Below are 26,483 nucleotides of genomic sequence, written 5' to 3'. Positions count from 1 at the left end.
TCCTATTTCCTCTCCCATTGGTTTCTGCTGTGTTCTTTTCCACACTTCTTCATTTTTTATTCTATCCATCCATTTTATTCTGAGTAGCTTACGCATGCACCTGTTTGTTGGACATGTGTATGTTAACACTGTTTTTCTGTACCAGCCTTGAAGATGTAAATATTAGTTTTAGATTGTAGTTTAACATGCTGCTTGGTGATTGAAACAAATACTGATCATAATGACAAAAATAAAAAATTAATAAAAAATATTATATATATAATACTGTTACTTACTACTACTGCTACTACTACTACTCTACTAAACGCTACTACTTACTACTAATGATAATGAATAAACATGGTTTTTCAATAAAAATTTTATTTTCTAAATTTGTCCTCATCGGGGAATCAAATCAGGTACCTTCACGGCTAGAATCTTAACTACTACTACTTACAATTCAACTATTACACTACAGAGCCTGGCTAATAGGGATAATTAATGTTTTGATTGAAGAAAATTGTTTTACCTTTAATGTTACTTCTATTTTTGGGTTTCAAAACTTGGTTGCTCAGCAGCAACCAAGAACTGTGGATTGCGCTTTTGCTACTGAGGTGCAGATAAACAACCAATGAAGATGCACTGTCAGCGGAGGTGCAGAACAACTTAATTTACTAAATCAAATTCATCACAGAAAAATCCTTGCTAATGTCGTGGCTATTTAGGCCCGGTTGAAATGATGGTCTCTACCGGAAATGCAACAGGTTCCAGTCACAAAATCAGTCAGTTAATAATATTAATAACAAAGGCAAAGCATGACTTTTCTTCTCAGTATAACTATCTGATTTTTAAAAGATTTGGTAGCATTAGAATCGTGTTGAAAAGCCCTATATAATGATATAGGTTTCAATGAAATCAAACCAATATGATTTTATTTTGCCAAAGTCCCTGATTAGATTGAGTGGTGGATGAGATATTTGGAGCATTTAAGCTTTTTGTGCAATATTTCATAGGGGTCAGGTCATCCTTTAGTTCCTTTCCCATTTATTTATCCCTCTGAAATCATGATGTCCCTGGGTGGGGTTCCTGACCTCCCATAGCGGGCAGGGAGGTACATACTGTGTCTTCTATCCCTGGATATCTGTTTTCCAACATGCTTTCTGTCTTTGTCTTGGAATGAGATTACTTGGTTTTGTCCTGGCCCTGGCTGGGAGGGAAACAGTCAAATATATAGTATTATATAGTTAGTTTTGGGAGATGATATTTTTTTCCTTGTAAATCATCTTTCTGTTATGCACTGTATTATGTTTTGTTTATGTATTTTATGATTTGTAAACATTTGTTGAGTGTATTCCTCTTAGTGGGGACCTGTGCTTGTGTCTGGATGAGACTTTTAGGTGATCACAAATTAAGTACACTGATAGTTTGCTCTTGGAATCTACAACTGTTTCCTATTTAAACCAATTCTCCTTTGTCTGCCATATTCTTGGATGCTTTAATTGTAATTCTAAAACTTTTTACTATCCCGTTTTCTTTCTTTTTACTGGTGCTGATATGACCTTAATGTGTTGCAAGCGCCATAAAACCCTTAAAAACAAAAAAAAAAAAAACGAATCATGATGTTCAACTGTCATAAATGGAAATGTTGACTCTTAGCTTTGAAAATCTTCTTTCAGGTTGACACAGGTCTGCCGTTATGGCATTCCCTTACACGGTGATAGGGCCAGGTGGGCAGCCCTATATCTTAAGTCAGGTGCCATTGGTGCAGCAACCAATCGCACCTCAAATAATTCCTGCCCAGCTAGTAGCACAACCACCAACTCAGCAACAAATACAACAACATCAGCAGCAACATCAGCAGCAGCAGCATGTACAGCCCAAAGTGCCTGATTATATGTCAGAGGACAAATTACAAGAAAAGGGTGAGTTTAAAGTTGATAACGTTATAACATATTTTGATATAGATTTATAGATCTCTTGAAAAACGTTCTGGAATTGATTTGAATGACATTTTAAATTTAGGAAAAAAATTTGTTGACAATATCGCAAGGCATGTGGTGCAGACTTATTTTTATATGACAATATACCTACATAAAATAATACAATGATTGTTATTCTTTTTGGAATACAAATACAAAGAAACGCTATCTATATTGGCATTCAATAGGGTGTTAAGTGGTAATCGAGTAGTTTGTGATCAGTTATTTTATATTCATGGCATTTTTTGTTAGAGAAATGATTATAGTACCGGCTAGGTTACAATGTTAATTATTACTATAAATAAAAAGGAAATTGTATAATATCTGCTGTTGAAATGACTTATGTTTTATCATTTATTTATCATGCCATTTTTTACTGAATGAAATTATTCTAAATTGGATGGTCTGCAATTTTCAGCTAGAAAATGGCAACAGCTTCAGTCAAAACGCTATGCAGAGAAACGGAAGTTTGGATTTATCGATGCTCAAAAGGAAGACATGCCTCCAGAGCATGTACGAAAAATTATCCGAGATCATGGTGACATGACTAACAGGAAATTCAGACATGACAAAAGAGTGTATTTAGGGTGAGTTGGAATTACTGGTTGTAAAATTTTCTTTGTCATTACTATTATTTTTCTCTATTATCATTTTAAGATAAGCAGCACTGAGTAACCTATGTAACCTATGTTTTTTCCTGTTTTGTGTGTAAATACAATTACATCAGTTCCTATTCTCCTCTTATTCCAATATCAATGCTGCCAACCTTGTGTCAAAAATGCATTTTCATATATCTGTTTTTGTTGATTGTATGCTTGTACCAATTTTTGCTGAGGATCATGCGCGTTATTCAATTTATTTTCTTTTTTTAATCACGCCTCATCATCACCACAACCACCACCACTTAAACCATTACAATTACTGCTTTGTACTGTAATTTGTTTTATTTTTTTTAATATGTATTTTGTATGTGTTGCTTATAAAGTGTGAATGTGATAGATCTGGCCAGATTTTTTACCTAAATGTATACATATCTATTTTCAGGGCTTTAAAATACATGCCCCATGCGGTACTTAAACTTCTGGAGAACATGCCTATGCCTTGGGAACAGATCAGGGACGTAAATGTGTTGTACCATATTACTGGTGCTATAACCTTCATCAATGAAATTCCATGGGTCATTGAGCCAGTGTACATTTCACAGTGGGGGTAAGTATTTTAGTATAGGTCTGCAAGGTTTTCATCATTTTAAAAATTTGATACGATTTTGCTTTGTATCGATTTTATTTTTTATTAATCGGCCATGTCAATTTGTCCAAGGATTTTCACATTATTTTGTAATTTTAGGAGCTCTATTGAATTTGTTTGCATTTCATATTTTCACAGTCTAGTTTATTGAGGCATGATTTTGATACTAGAATTCTATTTCTTAAAAAGTAGTAAACAGGTAATGTGAATTTTTTCCAAGATGAAAAGGAAGGCTGAAGGGTGAAATTGAGATTTTTTTTTCTGATCCCTCCCAGCAGTGTGCTGATAGGTCTGTGAGATCTGGTGGAAAGCACTTTACAATAGACTAGCATCCTATCCAAAAGGGTAACAAGGAATTGTAATTGTCACTTTCATGCTATAGAAACATAGGTAAAGTCCAGCTCCACAGGCCTTATGGCTCTGAAGTACTACTATGAGTAAAACAAGGAGAAAAATTTTGAATAATGTTTTATTTCAATCATCAGCTCAATGTGGATTTTGCTCCGTCGTGAAAAGCGGGATCGTCGTCATTTTAAGCGTATGAGATTCCCTCCCTTTGATGATGAGGAACCGCCCTTGGACTATGCAGACAATGTGATGGAAGTGGAACCATTAGAGGCCATTCAGATGGACTTGGATGCTGATGAAGATAAGGCTGTTATGGATTGGTACTATGACCACAAGCCTCTCATTGACTCCATGTAAGTGATGTCCTTGGTTTGAGTTTTTAAAATTTTCTCTTTTATTTTTGCTTTTCTATTTTTTTTTTTTTTTAATAATTTTTTTACGGTATTCTCCAGCAATGTTTTTAATATAAGTAAGTTATCAATGTTAGGTTTTATTTATGTATTTTTCTTGAATCGCTTATGAAAGTTTGTTGTTCTATAAAGCACAAATTTAAGTTGAATAAGTGGCAACTACATTTATTACTAGTAAATTTGGGTTCAGTTTTTATTGATTAATTAAAATGTTTATATGCAAGGGTTTTTTTTTTCAGAAATGTAAATGGATATTTTTACGTCATTGAAATAGAATTGAATTTTCATGCGTTTTGTTTATAGGTATGTGAATGGCTCAACATATCGCAAATGGAATTTGTCCCTGCCCATCATGTCGGTTCTGTATAGAATGGCCAACCAACTTCTGACCGACTTAGTGGACAACAACTACTTTTACCTGTTTGACCTCAAATCATTTTTCACCGCTAAGGCCCTCAACCTGGCCATTCCTGGAGGCCCCAAGTTTGAGCCCTTAGTCAAAGACAAAGAATTGCAGTGAGTACATATTGTTATTTATTTGGTACACATGCAAGTTTTGGAGGCATTTGAATAACATTCTATGACCGTGGGTTTTTATTTTAGTGGGCAGATTTTCCACTGCTGCTACAAATTGAATTCATACTTATTTTGGAACATGCGAAATTTGTCACCTTTACAGGAAGATGCCCTTTTCCATTTAGATTGATTAAGGTATTTTCCTTCAGTTTTTACTTATAAAATTGATTTTATTTTGAAAATCTAAAAAAAATTCTTGTGTTTTAATATTATTTAGACCTGCCTCTTGGAAATTATTTTTTTATGTGTAGAATGGAATTTGATCAACTTCATGTCCCCTCACCCTGGTCCAGATTTTCAAACCAAAAAGTTTGAGAAGAAAATTGGTGAAAATTTTGTTTTAGAATTTCAATGACCAAGACGTTATCATTTTTATAGCAATTTTAATGCATTGGTTTATACATTATCAGTGATTACAAATGTTTTGTTGATACTCTGTGTTTTTGACAAGAAGGTAAATGTCTTTTCTATATAATATGAATGATTTTTTTTATTTATTTTTTTTCAGAGATGAGGACTGGAATGAGTTCAATGACATCAACAAAATTATCATCCGCCAGCCTGTGAGAACAGAATACAGAATTGCTTTCCCTTACCTTTACAACAACATCCCATTCCAGGTTCATTTGTCATGGTATGGAAAACCAGTATCTGTACATACATGCCGAATCTTACGAATTTTTCGTAATTTTACGAATTTTAGACATATTTCATGGCCAAATACGAAATTTTATGGAAAATTACGAATTTTTAATTCTTAGTAAAATACTTAAATATAAAAATAATAATAATAATAATAATGAGAAGAAGAAGAACAACAACTACTACGACTACTACTATAATGATGATGATAATAATAATATTGTGGTTGTTTATACACAATTTCAGACATTACGAATTTCCTTGTCAAATTACTAAAAATTGACATTAAAATTACTAAATTTGAAGTTTTCAATTTGGCAAGTCTGTCTGTATATAATTTAGAACGAGTTTCCTGGAGTGTCTACATTTAGATAGTGAACCAGCACAAATTTTCATGCAAATTAACTTAAAGTTTAGCTAAATTATTTTATAAGAAAATCCTTTCAGGCTCCACTTAAGAATCTGTCTGACTTAATGAAGCTCCATGTTCAGTTCAGATTCTTTGAAAATAGATCCATAAATAATGTCTCTTTTAGACATGAATATAACTGATGATTTTCTGATTCCTGAAGTCTCAGCCAATAATTAGGCACTTAAATGAATGGCTAAATCTGTGTCACAGTTCTCCCATTCACCTGTGTGACCGCTAGTGTTATCGTTTGTGAGCTGCAGGCTAAAACCATGGCTTGGTTAAATTGAGATATCTCTGGTATTTATTTACAAAATTGGATAAATTAAATACCAAAATAAAGGGCATTGAACGCTCTATCATTTGGTACAATTACCATTTCCCTCCTTAAATTCATTTAGAAGATATTGTAATGGAAAGATAGCTTAATTGTAGTGGGCAAGAAAATCAAGCCGTTTATCATCATTCATGAAAAAATCGCCTTAAAACATAAATAATCATAAAATTCAATCATTTTCCTTTCCAATGATACCATTTTCAACTTTCAAAACTGCTTCCAGGATACCCTTTGAGCATTCCATAAAATCACACTCATTTCAAAATCTACCAAAGTAACGCCATTTCAGCTTGGACTGCCGTGGTCAGCGTCGGTCATTGGCTCCTAGCCTTGTGACGTCACAGTGTTTCAGGGGAATCCCCTTTCGTTTTCTCAGTCAGCTGGTGCCCAATTTCAGGCTGATTCCTATAGTAATTTTTGGGTGTTTTTAAGGCATAAAAAATTGAATAACTCTGCTTCTATATAACCTAGAGACAAAATTCAAACAGTTTTATCATCGGGATGGTATACTGCATCATAGTAAACCAGATTTTATACTGTCATTTGAAAACTGAATTTTCATTTAAGTGCCTACAATAATGATCATCCAGTTTTGATTTTACAAAACAAAATGAAGTTAGTGGAGTGGTTTGTTTTTTTTTTTTGGGGGGGGGGGTTCTTATGTTTAACATTTAAATACTGAAATTGGATTGATTTGTCTCTAAGCTTTCATTCATAACTTTACTTCGCAAGATTATTGAGGCATACTTTTATTAGTTTTATGAGTTGTAAATATCAGAAGTCCGTTCAAGAATAAAATATAGACCATCTCTTATTTATTTTTCTCTTCTAAGGTACCATGAGCCTAATGTTGTGTTTATCAAGACAGAAGATCCTGACCTGCCAGCATTCTACTTTGATCCTCTCATCAACCCAATTTCACACAGACAAGGTGTCAAGGTAGGAAGGATGTTTGAAGCCTCAGCAACCATCATTTGGATTCAGTAGTCTGATATCACGCCGCCCGGCAACGGCGGCCATCTTGGTTCTAAACAAAGAAAATCATAACTTTTTATTCTTCAAGCTGGCTAGAACTTTTCATATGTCTTGTGATCAGAATGTGTAAAAGTCAAAACATGATCAAATTTATGGGGTTTTTTTCCCTCTGGATAAGCTTTTATGCTCGCCGGAGAAAAATTTCATAAGGGCATCCGCCATTGTTCTGATAGTTTAGAGCCAGTGTTACTAAGTTACCATGCGTCATTAGGAAGGAAGTGACGTTACGACTGTTGAAGAGTATTGCTTTGTGGATTTTAACCCTCACCTTACCACCAATTGGAAAATCGTCGCATTTATTACGATGCAACCGTCCCTTTTCTCATCCAGATTTCATTTCTTATTGCTATAGCTATAGAAACTTGGCATTCTATAATAGAGCTCATTTTGTCGAACAATATTATGTATAGAATGTGCTAGTTGCTTTTCTGTTTGAGTTAGAAATGTCTTGTTTTAGTGTTGGGTAGGTGTAAAGTTTTGGGGAAAATTCTGAAAATGGCTAGTAAGGAGAGGATTAAAAGATGATTTGTTATTTCCAAAATAAAAAATAAAAAAGATAATGAATAATACCATACTCTGGTACAATAAGGGAAACAAGGAATTTCTATTTCCTTCTAATTTTTATGACATTAATTTAGATAATGCACTAGCGTTCATTCCTATACATTTTGACGTATTTTAAACTTGAGTCATTATTTGATGCTCAAATTGATTTGTTATGGTCATTTTGAAAGGAAATTCACCAATTTCAGACGAGAAATATAATAGAATGTATGATAGTTCAATCCCAAAGAAATAAAAACAAAAATTTTTGCCACAATTTTTTTTTAAAGGCTCCAGAGCCGACGTTTGACAATGATGAGGAGTTTGAACTGCCTGAATTTGTCCAACCATTTCTGCAAGATACACCCTTGTACACAGACAACACCTCCAATGGAATTGCACTTCTTTGGGCTCCAAGGCCTTTCAATCTGAGATCTGGACGAACTAGAAGGGCTATTGATGTTCCTTTGGTCAAATCATGGTTAGTAAATAATATGAATTGGTTTGATTGTTTGAACTTTTATTTTAATATTTATCTTCCATTTATATTCCCCTTTCCTGAAGTTGTTTTAGAAATGACATTAGCATATTTATATGCCTTATGGTTGTAGTTTTCATGGCTTAGATTTTCCTTGCCATAATTTTAATAATTTGAGTATTGAAATGTATCTTTAAAATGTATTATTTTTAATGTGTTCACAGGTACAGAGAACACTGTCCAGCAGGCATGCCAGTGAAAGTAAGAGTTTCCTATCAGAAGTTACTCAAGTATTACGTGTTAAATGCCCTCAAGCACAGACCACCAAAGTCACAGAAAAAACGGTAACATTTTTTTGACATAGATGAGAACAATTAATCCACACTTAACATTTGGTTTTTAAAATATTTTTTATTAATGTTTTAAATCATTAAAAATAAAATTTCAGTTCAGTCTTTATTATCTTTCCTATCAATCAAATTGTTATATTTAATTATGTTTGTTGGTGGAAACAATTCATGGGAAATAGGAGCATAAAGTCATGTACCCTTATTTTTGATTTACCAAATCTATTATTTGACACCTACTTCTGGTAGAGAGAGAGAGAGTGAGAGAGAAAATAAGTAGGAGTGGATATCTGTTCAATGTTGTAGTTATTATATAACGTTATAACAAGTGTAACTAAATGACAAATTGCCATATTTATGGACAATATAGATCTATTATTATTATTATATGTATATATATCAATATTTATTTTTTTATATGTTTTTTTTCATCACATTTAGATATCTGTTCCGGTCATTTAAAGCAACCAAATTCTTCCAGACCACCCAATTGGACTGGTTAGAAGTGGGTCTTCAGGTCTGCAGGCAGGGCTACAACATGCTGAACCTCCTCATTCACCGAAAGAACCTCAACTACCTCCATCTGGACTACAACTTCAACTTGAAGCCTGTCAAAACTCTCACCACTAAAGTAAGCCCCTTCAGCTTACGTTTTTTAAATATTTGATAACGACACAGGTGGTATCAGAAGGCCCCTGTAATTTATAATGAAAAGAGGAATGTACTACAATTTAATTTGGGATTATTTGTTAAAGCAATAACACTGAGCTCACTTTCTTGGGAACTTAACGCATATCTGCCTCTCATCGCTCATTGGAATTATCCAATAGTTTCAACAAAATGATACCAAAGATTATGCACATAGCACTTTCCACTAATATCTCTTAGTGTTTTTCATATCGTCATTGATTTCACAATCATTACCCATGACACTCTGTACAATAAACATTACATGCAGGAGTGATCACATGTACCTTAAAAACTGAATGAGTCTTGATTTGTAATTTTGAAATTTTAGCTGAACATGAATTGTTAAAAGGCTGGCCTACTGGAAAGAAAAACAGATTTTAAAATTAAGAGTTGGATATTTTGAGATATTATTTTTGCATAATTTCAAATTGAATTTTTTATATCCTTTATGGTTGTAGACATTTATGTCCTAATTGTTTGTTTTAAAAAAATGTTAAATGAGGAAATAAACAAGGTAACAAAATAATTGTAATTGTCATGCTGAAAACCCAATTGTGTAATGGTATGAAATTTTAATGTAACTCCTTCAGGAGCGTAAGAAGTCCAGATTTGGTAATGCTTTCCATTTGTGTCGTGAGATTCTACGTCTGTCTAAGCTCATTATTGACAGTCATGTGCAGTATCGACTCGGCAATGTGGATGCCTATCAGGTCAGTATTTACCTCCTATTTAACTAAAATAGTTAACTCACTCAATCCTAGAGATTTTTGCTACTTTTCAAAATTGGAAAAAATGTATTAAAAATGTTCATGTGCACTGATACTTTTATTCAACTACCATTAACATGCAAAAACTAAAAACATTAGCTTTCACACTACGCCTATAATTTGTCTCAAATACATTGTAATTAATAGGCATGGGGTAAAAGTAACCCGGGTACAACGGATATAGTCGGTGTTAGGGTTGAGTGAGTTAAGAAACATTTACCAAGCTCTTTAGTGGCTTTGTAATACAATAATTATCAATATTTATCATCTTATGCACACACACACACAAAAAAAAAAGAAAGTAAGAATAATAAGTAATGAAATGGTAACTATTGCAAATAGTTCACTTTAATACCATGAAATGTATTTCTCCCTTTTTGTTAAACTTGATAATTTTCCTGATGTCTGTAGTGTTGAGAAGTCACTAACTTGTGTTAACCATACAGTATCCTTTCATTTGTTCTTTGGGCAAAGCTCTGTGTGTGTGTTTTGTGTGCTATCATATTGTCTGATTCATGGTTCTATGAAAATATTACGTTTATAATGTTTGCTATTGTGTTGTCTTCTTAATTGTTCTATGGAGAATATGTTTTTCGTTTGTTTTGTTTTTTATATTGTCTTCTTCGTGATTCTGTGGAAAAGTTATGTGAATAATGTGTTTGCTACTATATTGTCTTCTTAATTGTTCTATGAAGTTATGTGTGTTTTGTATTGTCTTATTCATGGTTATATGAAAAAAATAATGTTTAAAATTGTTTACTATTATATTGTCTTCTTATTTGTTCTATGGAGAAGCTTTGATCCATAAAATAAGAAGTTGATCATTGCTCAATAGAAGGGTTGTTTCGTCAGTAGGGCACTGTATTTGATAAAGAAATGAGAGGTCGTTGAGCTAACCAATTGTCATCATGTTTTTAAAGTATGTACCTTATATTTCTTCCAGCTTGCTGATGGTCTTCAGTATGTTTTTGCTCATGTGGGTCAGTTGACTGGGATGTACCGTTATAAGTACAAGCTTATGAAACAGATTCGTATGTGCAAGGATCTCAAGCATCTCATCTACTACAGATTCAACACTGTGAGTTACCAAACATGTATTTACACCCTATACATGGCTTGTCATGTCAATATAACTTTTTTTTAATGGTCTTCGGGTGTCTTGATTTTATATTTATATTTATATATGAGCCAAGGTCAAAAGGTGCCAATTTTTTTTTCTCAAAATAAAAGTAACATAATAGTCCATTCATGTTTCTATATGTGTAGCAAAAACCCTGTACTTCATGAATCAAAGGCCCTTTAGATAACTTTAAGGTCTAACGCAGCATAATATCGTCAACAATACCTATAGGTTGCTGGTGTCACCTGTGACCGGTGACACCAAAATGAGACAAAAAACTCAATAACCAAAAGGTTTTTGTTGAGTATCAAACTTTATTTAGTAAGTTATAGACAAAAAGACACAATCAACAACAATCATAGTACATTAATATTACCAACTATTGAAGAAAATGTTGCTTTTTGGTGTCATCGGTCACAAGCAACATAGAATGCAAATATATTATTTCATAAAAATGTATGTACATTAACAACAACAACAATATTGCTTATGTTTATTGCCAGCAATGTTCAGAAACTTTTGGAATAAAATGTTTGGAAATAATGTGACCAAAGCATATCTTATTTAGCGACATTGTGTCACTTGTGACATTAGACCGATGACACCATTACTTATGTCACAAGCAATACCAAATTGCAATTTCGACAATATATCATTAATTTCAGTCAAACCAGTGTAATAACCACAGTTAAATATGGAATTTAATAATATTCAGAAACCAAAGACTTCAAAAATAGAAATTTACATGGAAATTAGAGCATCTGAATGTGACTTGTGACATAAGACCGGTGACACCATTACTTATGTCACAAGCAACACCAAATCACACTTTCGTCCATTATATATCATTATTTTCAGTCAAAAAAGCACAATAACCTACTCTAAAATGAAATTCAATAATATTTTAAGAAACTAAATACTTTCAAATTGGAAATATACTTAGAAATTAGTAATACCATTGTTGCTATTACTTTGGTCAAAATCGGCACTAGAACGCAATTTTGCCTCAATAAATCAAGAACAGCAACTGAACAGATGTAATATAGTCTGTTAAAATGTAATCAATGACATTTCAAGCTTTGAAGAACATGAAAACAGAAATACATTAGAAACTGCAAACTTAAGTGTCACCTGTGACATTTTAACCAATGACACCAACGGTCACAAAAAGTACCAGAAGTCACACAAACACTAGATAAATATCAACCATGGTAATAAATTCATGTAACCATACTGTAACATCCGCCCTACTGCTCAAATCTGTTAGTTTGTAGTAATTTAGTGTGTTAATAGTAAATCAAATCAAATTTTTTGACAACCCTTCTTTAATCTGGATTCGTCAAAAGCTTGAGTTTTGTCTTTTTCTTGATTGATACAACCCTGAAACATAAAAAATTAGAATTACAAGGAAATAATTAATTGTGTCAAAATCACAGTCTTATGTGAGATGTCATAATATCATATTTGTAAGTAGAATAACAGCTGAAAACATACTTTTTTGGTGGCACTTTGTAATATCCAATATCAAGTGTTGCTTGTGACAATGTAAAATAGCGATGACACCAAAGTTCAACTTACCTTTTCTGCCTGGAGCCACGCTGGAAAGGCAAATGAAAGTGCTGCACTTCAAAGACTGGTAAGAAGGGTGGATCAAAATTGCGAATCGCCATTTAACGAAACAAACTTCCACGTGTTCACGCATGCCGTGTTGCTTGTGACAAATGACACCAAAACCAATAAACCTCAATACCGGTAAAACGGTATACATTTACTCCAAGATTTGAGTTGAGATAGTAAATCTATGCTTTTTTCTCATAATAAAACATTTTATAAACATTAAACATGAGCTTTAAAGTTTCGTGTCGAGTCTTAGTATTGTGCTGTGTTTGATGACACCAAAGGTCACAAGCAACACCAACTTTTTAAGCAGTCTATATGAAACTTAAACAGGTATGTAATATACTGCAATTGCGTTCAAAAGTAAATTTTGACTTTATACTATTAGTCAAATTTCAATCACGTGAGCTAAAACATCACATTTAATTTCTACATGATTTCTAATAAGGTGATGCGTTGACCTCGTTTTAAGCACATGCCAAACAACATTCAAATTTCACTTTCAAGTTGTTTATTTCATATTCTGTTGAACAGAGTATGTTGAGCTATCTCATTTTATCTCTTCTTTATATTATCAATTGATTACAAGCATTAACCCAATGAAAACAGCCCATATTTAAGTAAAAATCAAATTTTCTTAACACTGGTATCAGGCGGGCACCTTTTGACCTTGGCTCATATATATATATATATATATTATTTTGATATTTACCACAATGTTGGACTGAACAGCAAACCAAACTCATGTAACACACAGTCCTCACGATGGCTGAAAAGGCCTGAAACATCGATGTAGACTGACTCCAACATTGTGGTAAATATTAAAATAATAATTCGCTCCATTGCTACATGTCGAGCACTTTTCGTACCATATTTGCATCCAACACGATTCAATATATATATATATATATATAGATATATATATATATATATATATATAATATATATATATATATATATATATATATATATATATATATATATATATATATTCTTGTTTATTTTTTTAAAAGGGTTTCATTTCTTTCTGATTTTTCATCAAAGCAATTAACATGGCTCATTAAAATGCTTCATGTTTCATCGTTTTTACAATGAATGAATTCCAAAATACAAATTTATTTTTTCGACCATTCAAAATTTCGTTTTAGTTTTTGAATTGATGAATATTTCGTTGGTATACTCATTACACACTTCATTTTACCTTCTTTCAGGGTCCTGTTGGCAAAGGCCCTGGATGTGGAATATGGGCCCCTGGTTGGAGAGTGTGGATGTTTTTCATGCGTGGCATCACTCCTCTCCTTGAGCGCTGGCTCGGCAACTTGCTGTCTAGACAGTTTGAAGGAAGACACAGCAAGGGTGTGGCTAAGACTGTCACAAAACAGAGAGTGGAGAGTCACTTTGATCTGGAGCTGAGAGCTGCTGTAAGATCATTTTTTTGGTTAATTTTAGAAACTTGCTTGCCTTTTTTTTTATTCCTCTTTTTTTAATTGAATCCTAGAGTTGGATGGAGTCATTTGACCTCTCGTAGTGGGCAGTGAGGTCACTTTTGTTTTGTCTTCTACCCCTGTGTATCTGTTTTCATTTTCTGGGTTGCTTTCTGTCCTTGTCTTTGAATGAAATTTTGTCATTACCCTGGCTGGAGTCCTTAGCTCAGAGGAAAAGTCACATGTATTTTTTTTTGTGTTTTTTTTTAAAAGACTATAATTTTATTCCTTTTCAATCATCTCTGTTGTGTAATGTATTTTTGTTTTGTATATAATATTTTGAAAGCTTGAGTTTATTCCACTCAGTGGGATTCTGTGTTGTGTCTGGATGGAACTTTTAGATGATCTCAAATAAAGCAACTTGATAGTTTGCTCTTGGAAGCTACTGCTGTTCTTATGTGAACAATCCCGTTTGTCTTACTTTTTCTCTGGTGCTTTTGCAGGTGGTTGGATGGGAGCATCACCCTTGAATCATATACCTATGATGTTCGCATGGGTGTACGATCCGATAGTGATGTCGTTTCTTCTTCTCTTTACTAGCCTATCCTGCTTCTTTGGTTTGTGATTGTATTTTTGACAGGGGATATTTTTTTTCTCTGTAAATTTTCTGCCTGTTTGTTCTTGGTTATTTATAATTTAGCTTATGATATCTTTAGGTTATGATTTTGATTGACATTTGTATTATTTTTGTTAGATTGCTTGTTTTTTTGTTTCAGCGGTATCTCATATAACCTCAATTGTGTTGGAAGAGACCTAAAACAACAAACAAACAAATCTCTGGTGCTTTTAACTATGAATCTAGATTGCCGACCCTCCCATCTTCCTCATTTTATCTAGTGCTGAAATTACCAAAAAGTGTCTTTAAGTGTCGTAAAACCCTGAAAAACAAAATGAATCGTAGATGGTTTTCAGATAAACCATGAATTGATTTTTTAGGAGTTACTGGTGCTTTGTAGTATATGGTTGTCAGAAGACTGGTTTAATTGTAATGATCTTTTTAAAAAAAGAAATTCCTTTCGTATGGAGGTGTTTTTTTGTTGTTTTTTTTTTTGGGGGGGGGGGTTGTTATATGAATTGATATCTAATGTTTATTATATGAATTGATGAAAAAGACAAAAATGTCAAATAAATCTTCTATAGTGGGGTTTGTTTTTTTTTAATGGATGGCTATTGAAAGAAAGTTGTCTGTTTTATTTTGTTTTTGATTTTATTTTTGACATTTTTGCTTCTTACACTAATTTCATAATATTACTTTCTCCAGGTGATGCACGACATCCTTGACATGATGCCGGAGGGTATCAAGCAGAACAAAGCTCGTACCATCCTTCAGCATCTGTCTGAGGCCTGGAGATGTTGGAAAGCCAATATTCCATGGAAGGTGAGAGACAGATTATTTCAATATTGTTCAAATTTGCGATGAGAGGATGAGTTATTAAATGTAAAAATCGAGTTGTTGCATTCCAACTATACTGGAGATTTTTAAAAACTACTTATGATATAAAGGTCCAAAAGATTTTCATCGGATAGTTTTACCCAATATTTATAGACATGATGCATTAACTCACTCAATCCTAGAGATTTTTCCTACTTTTCAAAATTGGAAAAATTGTATTAAAATGAGCATGTACATAAATAGTTTTATTCGACTATCATTAACGTGTAAAAGTGAAAAACACTAGTTTATCCGGGTTACTTTTACCCCATGCCTATTTATAACATTTTTCTGAGACAAATTATATCAAATCTAATGTTTTTCACATTTACATGTTAATGATAGTCGAATAAAACTATTTATGTACATGCTCATTTTAATACATTTTTTCCAATATAGTTGGTGTTAGGGTTGAGTGAGTTAATGGCTGAAGAGTTCTCTTGGCCTATATTAGAAAGCTGCATAATCTTGGAGTTCAAATTACATAAGATCAACTGGACCCCAAGGTCAGGCCTTTGTAAAATTTCAGTTTAAGAAAAATCGTGAGACTTTCTCCTTTCCGAAGGTATTTGTTTATATGAAAAAAAAATGTTTTCAATTAAAATACACTGAAAAAGTTGAACATGGAGAACATTGATTGTCTTTTTTTTTTTGTGTGTTGTTTTTTTTTTTTGTTTTTTGTTTTACTGAGAATTGAGAGTCATTGGAAAACAGTGTAGTTATTCGTGACAATAAACTTCAATTTTTCTCATTTTTGTGTAGGTTCCTGGCCTGCCAATTCCAATAGAAAACATGATCCTCCGATATGTGAAGGCCAAAGCTGACTGGTGGACCAACACAGCCCATTACAATAGGGAGAGAATCAGACGAGGTGCCACAGTTGACAAGACTGTTTGCAAGAAGAACTTGGGTCGTTTGACTCGTCTATACCTGAAAGTACGTGTTCTGGGTGTTCTAGTCATTTGATTATACGGAAGGTGTTGGGTTTGGGGTCTCTTCTCCTTTTACTCACTCTTTTTCTTTATGTTTGTGCTTTACGTTTTGTGATTTTGATTTAAAGACAAATCTCACACCAAAAATAAAGGCTTGCTAGGTTTGTTTCACACTTTGATCTTTTAAGACAATATAAAGAAGTAGAATATTTATTGAATGGCGGCGCTGACCTGCGGGTGGTTGGATGGGAGCATCACCCTTGAATCATATACCTATGATGTTCGCATGGGTGTACGATCCGATAGTGATGTCGTTTCTTCTTCTCTTTACTAGCCTATCCTGCTTCTTTGGTTTGTGGTTGTATTTTTGACAGGGGATATTTTTTTTCTGTAAATCTTCTGCCTGTTTGTTCTTGGTTATTTATAATTTAGCTTATGATATCTTTAGGTTATGCTTTTGATTGACATTTGTACTATTTTTGTTAGATTGCTTGTTTTTTTGTTTCAGCGGTCTCTCATATAACCTCAATTGTGTTGGAAGAGGCCTAAAGCAACAAACAAACAAAAAAAGCGGCGCTGACCTGTGGCGACCCCCAGTTACACTTCTCTATTATTATTGGTATTTATGTGTTGATAAATTGAATTTTTGTCTCATAATTGATTTCTAGGCAGAGCAAGAGAGGCAACACAACTACCTTAAAGATGGTCCTTACATTACAGCAGAGGAAGCTGTGGCCATTTACACCACCATGGTCCATTGGCTGGAGAGCCGCAGATTCTCCCCCATCCCCTTCCCTCCTCTGTCCTACAAACACGACACCAAACTGTTGATCCTGGCTCTTGAGAGATTGAAGGAGGCGTACAGGTTAGTTTCTCTCACAACTATTCATTTTTTTATTTTTTTTCTCCTTCCTCCAGAATAGGGAATGAGATTAGCGTAAGAGTAGCGTCCCTTTATTAGACGTCACCGGCGGAAAAGTTATTAGAGAGAGAACGTCATGTTGGTTGTGCGCATGCGTCTCTTGTCCTCGCTTCCGGTGAAAGCAGCATGAGACACGTCACCGAAAGCGAGGACGAGAGAGACGCATGCGCAAAATCATGTTAACGTTCTCTCTGTAAGGTGACATCCAATCAAGGGACGCTACTCTTCCGCTAATCTCATTCCCTATACCAAAGGGTATTATTTTTATAGAATGAAGCAGACATGCCAGCTTGTCTTGCTTATATATATTATATTGAGTAGTCTATGCTTAGTATTGTGTCTTCAGGATTTTTTGTTAGTTTGGTTCGCTTCATAAAGTTATTTTAAAATAAATTTTAAAGTTTTGATGTAGAAGTTGCTAGTTTTAAATGGTGGTATGGTGTCTTACTTACTTATCCGAACCAGCGACCACCTGAGCTCTAGCCTTTCGGTCTTGTGCCATGACGTAGAAGTTAGACGTCTTTTGTAGTTGTTCCAGGTGACTAAAAAGTGTGTTACTGATGCTTGGATTTGGTGGGAGGAATGTGCATCTCAGGTCTTCAAGTGGTTGGCATTCAAGCAAGTGGTGTGTTACTGTTTCATGGGTATGGTGTCTAATGCAGCTTTGTTTTCATTAAATGAATTCTTTTAAATTGTTGAATTACTTTTCCTTGCGCAGTGTGAAGAGTCGTCTGAACCAGTCCCAGCGAGAAGAATTGGGTTTGATTGAACAAGCCTTCGACAATCCTCACGAGGCCTTGTCTAGGATCAAACGTCATTTACTCACACAGAGAGCTTTCAAAGAGGTTTGTCACATTGAGTTATGTATTATCTCATAAAATCAAAATAAATTTGCAATTTCTACAGGGGGAGGGGTCACTGAAAATTGAAATTGCCAATAGTTTATTTAGTTAAATAATTTTGACCGCTCAGTGTCATAGGTATTTGCTACACACTTAGGTTCTATTTATGAAAGGAGAATAGTGATAATGATCGTCATTTTTTTTCAGATAAAAGTGCAGTTCATATGATTTTATTTATTCAATTTTATTATTGCCCATTATGTTACTTTATTCCAATCACACAGTTATATAAAACCTTATATTGTTTGTTTTATGTTGTTTTTTTTTTTTATTTATTTTTTTCTAATGTGATACAAAATCTTTACCAGTCATTTATACAGGTGTATGTTTTGTTTCTGATGATACTGATTTCAGGTGGGTATTGAGTTCATGGACCTCTACTCTCACTTGATCCCTGTGTACGACGTGGAGCCCTTGGAGAAAATAACAGACGCCTACTTGGATCAGTACCTCTGGTATGAAGCAGACAAGCGCCGACTGTTCCCTCCATGGATCAAACCATCTGATTCAGAACCACCCCCTCTTCTCTGCTACAAATGGTGCCAAGGTAGGATAAACAAACATGATGATTAAAATGAGGGGAACCTACCTTTTACTTAATCATATACACGCAGGCTTTTGGCAAATATGGCCAAAGTTAAATTTTTCTTCAAAATTGATTTTTTAACCAAAATTAAATTTTAGATCTTAGAGGGATAGAAAATATTGTATACGTTGACTCAAAATTGATGACGATTAATTGTACGATACTACATCCATTCTAAAGCTTATTAAAATGTGGTAATTCAGATAAACAAGGGTGAAAATAATATCTTTGACTGATACAGATTTTATTTCCTTCAAATTGGGTCTTAAAAATGAAAAATATACAGGTATTGTCTGTTGTAGATTGATTTTGGGTGATTTTGTCACAACTACTATTAATTATGGTCATTATATATTTCCTTTTTAAAATTTTAATTAGTCCTAATGCCTGTTTCATGTTATTTTTACTTTAAGTCATCCAATACTGTCTTCCCAAAGGAAACCCATGAGGTTGAATGTTCAATTCTTTGTTTTAAAATTTAGATAGTAAAATTTAATTGGCAATACATCAATTGTATAGCCATAGAAATTATAATGTTTTTCTGAGAAATATTTTTGCAAACATTTTTATATTGTTGTCTTACTGGTGTTTCAAGGAATCAACAACTTGACTGATGTCTGGGACACAGCAGAAGGTGAATGCAACGTGATGATGGAATCCTCTTTTGAAAAGATGTACGAGAAGATTGATCTGACCCTGCTCAACAGATTGTTACGTTTGATCGTGGACCACAACATTGCAGATTACATGACGGCCAAGAACAACGTCGTCATCAACTACAAAGACATGAACCACACCAACTCATACGGTATTATACGTGGCCTGCAATTTGCCTCCTTCATCGTCCAGTTCTACGGGCTTGTCATTGATCTTCTTGTTCTTGGTCTTCACAGAGCTAGTGAAATGGCTGGTCCACCCCAGCTGCCCAACGACTTTCTCACATTCCAGGTAGATTTCATGACTTTTTTTTTTTTTTTTGGAGCAATTTTGAACAATTTTGAAATTTTGCTTTAAATTAAGAATTTTTGTTTTGTTCTTGATCAATGAAAGCTCGGTTATGATAAATTACTGGAACAGCCATTGTAGTAGAATTTTATTTTCATTTGGATGTACTAATTTTTGTATAGCATAGCATATGGTATATTTTACTTCATCTTAACACGACATATATTGTCATTGTTTTCACAGAACGTCTTGACAGAGCAAGCTCATCCCATCCGTCTTTATTCCAGATACATCGACAGGATCCACATCTTCTTCAGGTTAGACACTTTTTAACAATATAAGACTGAAATTGATCTTCATTGTTTTTGTCCAGGAAAAACAGTGTAAAATCATATGCAAGAAAATATGTTGAGGCAAGTTTTTTCTTAACCTTTTTTTCATAAACCTAAAAGATGTTTTTGTTGTTAATAGTTATACACAACAAGATGCGGATAGATTATGATTGAGCATTGGTTTAAAAAAAAAATATATTTCAGGTTCTCAGCAGAGGAGGCTCGTGATTTGATCCAACGCTACTTGACAGAACATCCAGATCCCAATAATGAAAATATTGTAGGCTACAATAACAAGAAGTGCTGGCCTAGAGATTCTAGAATGCGTCTGATGAAACACGATGTCAACCTGTAAGTAATCAGGGGAGGGGGGGGGGGAACTACCAGTGAAAGATTAATATTTTTCAATTTTGATTTACCACCAAATTATGCCACTTGCTGGTAAAATGGTTCTTTGGGAATTTTGAGATAAGCCTTGTCCTATTTTTTAATTTACTTTTATTTTTTTTTTGTTTTACTCATTAAGTGAAGGTTGTCATGGCCATTTTACTCTTTGTCTGGCATATTTACTTTTAAAAATAGATGTGTGGAGGCAAACTTTTTTTTTCCTTATCAAGTAAATTTTTGAATTGCTTTTTTTGTCTTGAAACAAATCTGATGGGTTGTTTTAAACAATGATTCTGGTGTATGAGGCTGAGTCAAATATTTGTACACTGTTTGGAACAATGGTTGAGGTTTGAAAAAAAACATCCTGAAAAAAGTGTGTTGATGGAAATCTCTTATCATAAAAATAATGATTTGGTTTTTGATTTATTTTGAAATTAAGATAATTTATCAGGCCTGAGACTGTAAATTTGACCTTTTCTGTTAACAAACCAATTATTTTCGTTTTTGTTGTACATCTGATACAGGGGTCGTGCCGTCTTTTGGGACATCAAGAACAGGTTGCCAAGGTCGGTGACCACCATTCAATGGGATGCCAGCTTTGTGTCCGTCTACAGCAAGGACAACCCCAACCTGCTATTCAACATGTCTGGCTTTGAGTGCAGGATCTTGCCCAAGTGCAGAACTCAGCACGATGAGTTCACTCACAAGGATGGTGTCTGGAATCTTCAGAATGAGGTAAAATCATTCACGAAGAATATACCGCCCTTTCATTCTTGGTTTTGTGAGCTACAAACATGTTTTAGTGTTGAATGGTATTTTTTAAAAAGTTTTATATAGCGCAATATCCACTAAACATGCTCAAAGCGCTTTACAAAGGGTCCCTGGCCAACAGCAACATTTAACATGTAGAATGAGACATGACACCTGTTAGGCGACATTACAATATTTTTACAAGAGAGACAACACACCTGAGTACGGTGAGATAATGTGAGTAAAGAACCTTTTCCAAGCGAGGCTCGAACCCAGGACCTTCCGATCTGAAAGCGAGTGTCATACCACTAGACCACATAGCCACACATGGTAAAGGTTAGCTTATGAGGGATGCATTTTCTCAAGTTCTTGTGAAATTCAAACAGTCTGTCATCTTCATGTTCATAAAATAAGATTTTCATAATTTTGCACTATTGGCTCAATTCCTTTTTTTCAATTTTTTTTTTTTAATGATTAAAGTGTATAAGAACCTGTAAGATTCTTTTTTTTTTTTTTTCTCTCCATCTGATTGTTCTCAGTTATTACTTTTTGTTATGATTCGTCATCACAATTTCTACCTAGGCTATTTGTAAGGAAGGTTATTTACAATTCTAAATGTTTGATTTTGATCAGGTGACCAAGGAGCGTACAGCCCAGTGCTTCCTTCGTGTAGATGACGATTCCCTTGGAAAGTTTCACAACAGAGTACGTCAGATCCTCATGGCTTCTGGATCCACCACTTTCACTAAGGTAAAATATAATCCATATTGACCTACCCCAACGTCTCATCCTTAATTGAAGTATTCATTTTTATAGATTCTACAAATCTCCTTTACTCAGGAATTTTTTTTAGAGAACAACAGACCTATATAATCACTTAAAGTTAATACGAGTTATTAAAAAGGAAAGTTGGTTTGTTTGTTTTTTTGCCAGATCACATACATATGTTATAGACTTTAAAGCTTTATTTAATCTTTCTATGGTCAAATTGTCAACTACTTATTTTGAAATCCACTCAGTCAGGTCACTTAGTTTCTCATTTGTTGATATATATGAATTATTACAAAACTGATGCAAAGAAAAAGTGGTGTATTTTCAAAATTGACGTTTTACTTGGAGAAAGAATGAAAATTTTGAAAAATTCTGTTTCTTTCACTCAGATGATTTTCTTGCTGCCCTTACTTAAAAGCAATATTTCTGTCTAATGGGATGTTGTTTTTTTTTTTATTTTAGTTATAACTGGCTTTACAATCTTGGATATATATTGGCTCAAAATTCTTTCATAGACTTTTTTTTTGGATCCGATTGATTCAATTGTGGAAACAAAATACTGAAACCGTCCACCTACTCCTCCCTTATGTCTCCTTTCAAACTAAGTACATTGGTGGTATGCTCTTGGAATCTACATCTAATCCCTATTTGTTCTCAGTTCCTCTTTGTCTTACTTTTTACTATCCCATTTTCTTCCTTTTTACTGGCGCTGATATAACCTAAATGTGTTGCAAGCGCCGTAAACCCCTTAAAAACAAAACAAAACAAACCTCCCTTATGTCTCCAATCGACACATCGCTTTACAGATTGTCAACAAATGGAACACAGCCCTTATCGGACTGATGACCTACTTCAGGGAGGCCGTGGTCAATACACAGGAGCTGCTAGACCTTCTTGTCAAATGCGAAAACAAGATCCAGACACGTATCAAGATTGGCCTCAACTCCAAAATGCCTAGTCGTTTCCCTCCCGTTGTCTTCTACACGCCAAAAGAATTGGGTGGTCTGGGTATGTTGTCCATGGGTCATGTCCTCATCCCCCAGTCTGATCTGAGGTGGTCCAAGCAGACCGATGTGGGCATCACCCATTTCTTGTCTGGAATGTCTCACGATGAAGATCAGCTCATTCCCAATTTGTATAGGTCAGTATAAATTTGTCTGATGGTTGTTTTGTTTTGAATTTTTTATTATTATTATTTTGTAAATCTTAACCAGAACAAAAATAATTATATATAAATAAATATTTGGGCCTCTTAGAATTAACTTGAGTGAAACACATGAAAATTACAAATTTTTGCAATTATTTTCTCCACCTCTTTGTGGTTTTGTGGTTTAAAACTTTAGGGATTTTGAGCTATTTTATTTCAAAACATAACTAGCTTTTTCCTCTAATTTTCTTTATTTGTGGATGATATTTTTATACAATATCATAAGAATTATTATGTCAGGAGTGATAATTGTGATGATTGAATATTTATTGTAGATACATCATGCCTTGGGAGAGTGAGTTCATTGATTCCCAGCGAGTGTGGGCTGAGTATGCATTGAAACGGCACGAGGCCAACGCCCAGAACCGACGTCTGACGCTGGAGGATTTGGAGGACAGCTGGGACAGGGGCATTCCCAGAATCAACACCCTGTTCCAGAAAGACAAACAGACATTGGCCTATGATAAGGGCTGGAGAGTCCGAACAGATTTCAAACAGTACCAGGTTTGTGGAAATAATTAAATCACTTCAGGCCTACTGCCTATTCAAATTTATAGGGTATAATGTAGTATTTTGGGGCCAAATTGGCCAGAACTGAAGTTTCTCTTCCAGATTTGTTAGGGGATGTTGGGAAAGGGGGGGGGGGTGTCTTTTATTATTCATTTTTTTTGTGTGGCTGAATTAAAATTTGTGAAAATCTTATTTTCTTCAACAGCTATGAGATCTACTCTTCATCACTTCTAGAGCATGAATAAGTGTAAAACCATGCTTTCTAAGTACAATTTTTTTTCTAATAATATGGCTTTTTTTATGTTACCTTTTTTTTATGTTACCTATAGTAGGTCTGCTGCGATTTCAACTGTGTAGAGCTAAAATAGGAATAGGGTCGATGTATTTTCAGAATACCATCTACCACTCAAATAACATTCGACTATGATATTCAGTTTTACATGGTAACATGTTTTTATATCTGCTTAAGTACCTTGTGATATTGATAATGTCATTCTTTATCATACCATTGCATTTTACTTGATCCATGCTGTCAGTTATTCTGAAACAAAGGATGGCGGGCGGTTGGATGGGAGCATCACCCTTGAATCATATATATGATGTTCGCATGGGTGTACGATCCGATAGTGATGTCGTTTCTTCTTCTCTTTACTAGCCTATCCTGCTTCTTTGGTTTGTGATTGTATTTTTGACAGGGGATATTTTTTTTTCTGTAAATCTTCTGCCTGTTTGTTCTTGGTTATTTATAATTTAGCTTATGATATCTTTAGGTTATGATTTTGATTTACATTTGTACTATTTTTGTTAGATTGCTTGTTTTTTTGTTTCAGCGGCCTCTCATATAACCTCAATTGTGTTGGAAGAGACCTAAAGCAACAAACAAAAAACAAAAAAACAAAGGATGAGTCTATTCCCCAGCATATCTGCTGAAATTCAAAGTTGCCAATTTACATTATATATTATTGAAAAGTACGAAAAATTCTAATTGAATTCCTATTTTAATAAAACAGGTCTTGAAGCAGAACCCCTTCTGGTGGACCCATCAACGCCACGACGGCAAGCTGTGGAATCTAAACAATTACCGTACTGATATGATTCAGGCTCTCGGTGGTGTGGAGGGCATCTTGGAACACACTTTGTTCAAGGGGACATACTTCCCTACCTGGGAGGGTCTCTTCTGGTGAGTCTCGAAACGTTGAAAGGTTTTTCAACTATTTTATGTCAAGAAATACATATTTTTAAAATTTTACTTGTTTTAAAAAATTATATATTTCTCTCTTTCTATTTAAAAAATGTTTGTTTACCATTGTTTGTGAATATATTACAACACGAGAATAAAATGAATGAAGAATAGTTTGCTTTTTTTTTTTTAGAGTGAAAATGTCTAGTTGGCCTTTTTACACCTGACAGGAAATCAGTGCTTTGCTACAAATGGTTTGATTTGTCTCATGAGCAAGAGACTGTCAACCATTTTGTTTTCTGTATGAGTCAATGATTGCTGATTATTAAATCGTTTTGTTCTGTCCCCTTGATCACAGGGAACGTGCCAGTGGTTTTGAAGAATCCATGAAGTACAAGAAGCTGACCAATGCCCAGAGGTCGGGTCTCAACCAGATTCCAAACCGTCGGTTCACGCTCTGGTGGTCTCCCACCATCAACAGGGCCAATGTGAGTTTTTGTGTGAAATGATGTTTGACTTGCTCATGGACACAACACTTTTTTTTCTTATATTTTGGCCAGAAAAATATTAAATAGATTATTATGACCTGTCAAAATGTCTTAAACCTGAGACTTAAAAGAATTCTTTGGTTGAGACTTTTTTCTTTGGACTAGCATCGTTGATTTATGAAGAAAAAGTTTCATGCCGAAATGAAAAAAAAAAAAAATAAATAAAAGAATTTTTTTTTTTTTTTGTCATGCAAGGTAAAACGGAAATGAATAGCAACAGATCTTCAACCTGTGATTCACATCAGCCTACTGATTAAATCAAATTTTGCTTTTGTGAATGTAAAGCGTTATGATCTTGTTTTATTTTTTATATTTAATATTTATTTATTTATTTAATCTATTTATTACTTTTGAGAAACTTGTATCAAAACTATATTTCAAGAATGTTTCCGTTGTTCTCTCTGGCTGTAGGTCTACGTGGGTTTCCAGGTACAACTGGATCTAACTGGCATCTTCATGCACGGCAAGATCCCAACTCTCAAGATCTCCCTCATCCAGATCTTCAGAGCTCACTTGTGGCAAAAGATCCATGAGAGCATTGTCATGGATCTGTGTCAGGTACTTCTCTCTCTCTCTCTCTCTCTCTCTCTCTCTCTCTCTCTCTCTCTCTCTCTCTCTCTCTCTCTCTCTCTCTCTCTCTCTCTCTCTCTCTCTTCTCTCTCTTCTCTCTCTCTCTCTCTCTCTCTCTCTCTCTCTCTCTCTCTCTCTCTCTCTCTCTCTCTCTTTTGATTTTTAAATAATTTAATTTCTTTTTATGTGTTTCAATATCAGTTATGAAGAAATCTTTATTACGGTTATGATGTGAGAGAGCAGGAAATGGCATTTAACGTGGCATTAAGAGAATAGTCACAGCTATGTGTTTCTGGCTTCTGCCTTTCTTGATAAAAACAATATATTAGATACCCTACCTGTAAAAAGTTAATAAGATGTACGGCTATGTGGTCTAGTGGTATGACACTCGTTTTCGGATCGGAAGGTCCTGGGTTCGAGCCTCGCGCTCAGCGCATAGTTGAGTCTTTGGAAAAGGCTCTTTACTCACATTCTGTCATCTTACTCGGGTGTAAAATGAG

General features: G+C 34.3%; 1 protein-coding gene across 1 annotated transcript in view; it reads left to right on the top strand.

Annotated features, from left to right (window-relative positions):
• Nucleotides 1-26,483, top strand: part of LOC144968979 (pre-mRNA-processing-splicing factor 8) — a 39,299-nt gene that overhangs the window by 1,504 nt on the left and 11,312 nt on the right. Inside the window, exons 2-29 of the mRNA XM_078907891.1 lie at nucleotides 1,656-1,901; nucleotides 2,377-2,545; nucleotides 3,003-3,167; nucleotides 3,692-3,907; nucleotides 4,268-4,480; nucleotides 5,049-5,174; nucleotides 6,762-6,867; nucleotides 7,797-7,987; nucleotides 8,209-8,328; nucleotides 8,773-8,962; nucleotides 9,612-9,731; nucleotides 10,732-10,866; nucleotides 13,737-13,946; nucleotides 15,271-15,387; nucleotides 16,204-16,377; nucleotides 17,042-17,238; nucleotides 18,014-18,140; nucleotides 18,552-18,744; nucleotides 19,379-19,731; nucleotides 19,972-20,045; nucleotides 20,265-20,411; nucleotides 20,972-21,182; nucleotides 21,831-21,947; nucleotides 22,775-23,109; nucleotides 23,451-23,679; nucleotides 24,696-24,865; nucleotides 25,224-25,353; nucleotides 25,825-25,971. Of these exons, the coding sequence (XP_078764017.1) occupies nucleotides 1,676-1,901; nucleotides 2,377-2,545; nucleotides 3,003-3,167; nucleotides 3,692-3,907; nucleotides 4,268-4,480; nucleotides 5,049-5,174; nucleotides 6,762-6,867; nucleotides 7,797-7,987; nucleotides 8,209-8,328; nucleotides 8,773-8,962; nucleotides 9,612-9,731; nucleotides 10,732-10,866; nucleotides 13,737-13,946; nucleotides 15,271-15,387; nucleotides 16,204-16,377; nucleotides 17,042-17,238; nucleotides 18,014-18,140; nucleotides 18,552-18,744; nucleotides 19,379-19,731; nucleotides 19,972-20,045; nucleotides 20,265-20,411; nucleotides 20,972-21,182; nucleotides 21,831-21,947; nucleotides 22,775-23,109; nucleotides 23,451-23,679; nucleotides 24,696-24,865; nucleotides 25,224-25,353; nucleotides 25,825-25,971 (4,908 nt within the window). The 5' untranslated portion in view covers nucleotides 1,656-1,675. The remainder of the gene's footprint in view (nucleotides 1-1,655; nucleotides 1,902-2,376; nucleotides 2,546-3,002; nucleotides 3,168-3,691; nucleotides 3,908-4,267; nucleotides 4,481-5,048; nucleotides 5,175-6,761; nucleotides 6,868-7,796; nucleotides 7,988-8,208; nucleotides 8,329-8,772; nucleotides 8,963-9,611; nucleotides 9,732-10,731; nucleotides 10,867-13,736; nucleotides 13,947-15,270; nucleotides 15,388-16,203; nucleotides 16,378-17,041; nucleotides 17,239-18,013; nucleotides 18,141-18,551; nucleotides 18,745-19,378; nucleotides 19,732-19,971; nucleotides 20,046-20,264; nucleotides 20,412-20,971; nucleotides 21,183-21,830; nucleotides 21,948-22,774; nucleotides 23,110-23,450; nucleotides 23,680-24,695; nucleotides 24,866-25,223; nucleotides 25,354-25,824; nucleotides 25,972-26,483) is intronic.

Source organism: Berghia stephanieae, chromosome 3, assembly GCF_034508935.2.
Source record: "Berghia stephanieae isolate SIO BIC M18660-M18661 chromosome 3, UCSD_Bste_1.3, whole genome shotgun sequence".
Classification (NCBI taxonomy): Eukaryota; Metazoa; Mollusca; class Gastropoda; order Nudibranchia; family Aeolidiidae; genus Berghia; species Berghia stephanieae.
The sequence above is the reverse complement of the archived record's forward strand: the minus strand, read 5'-3'. Positions and strand labels throughout refer to the sequence as shown.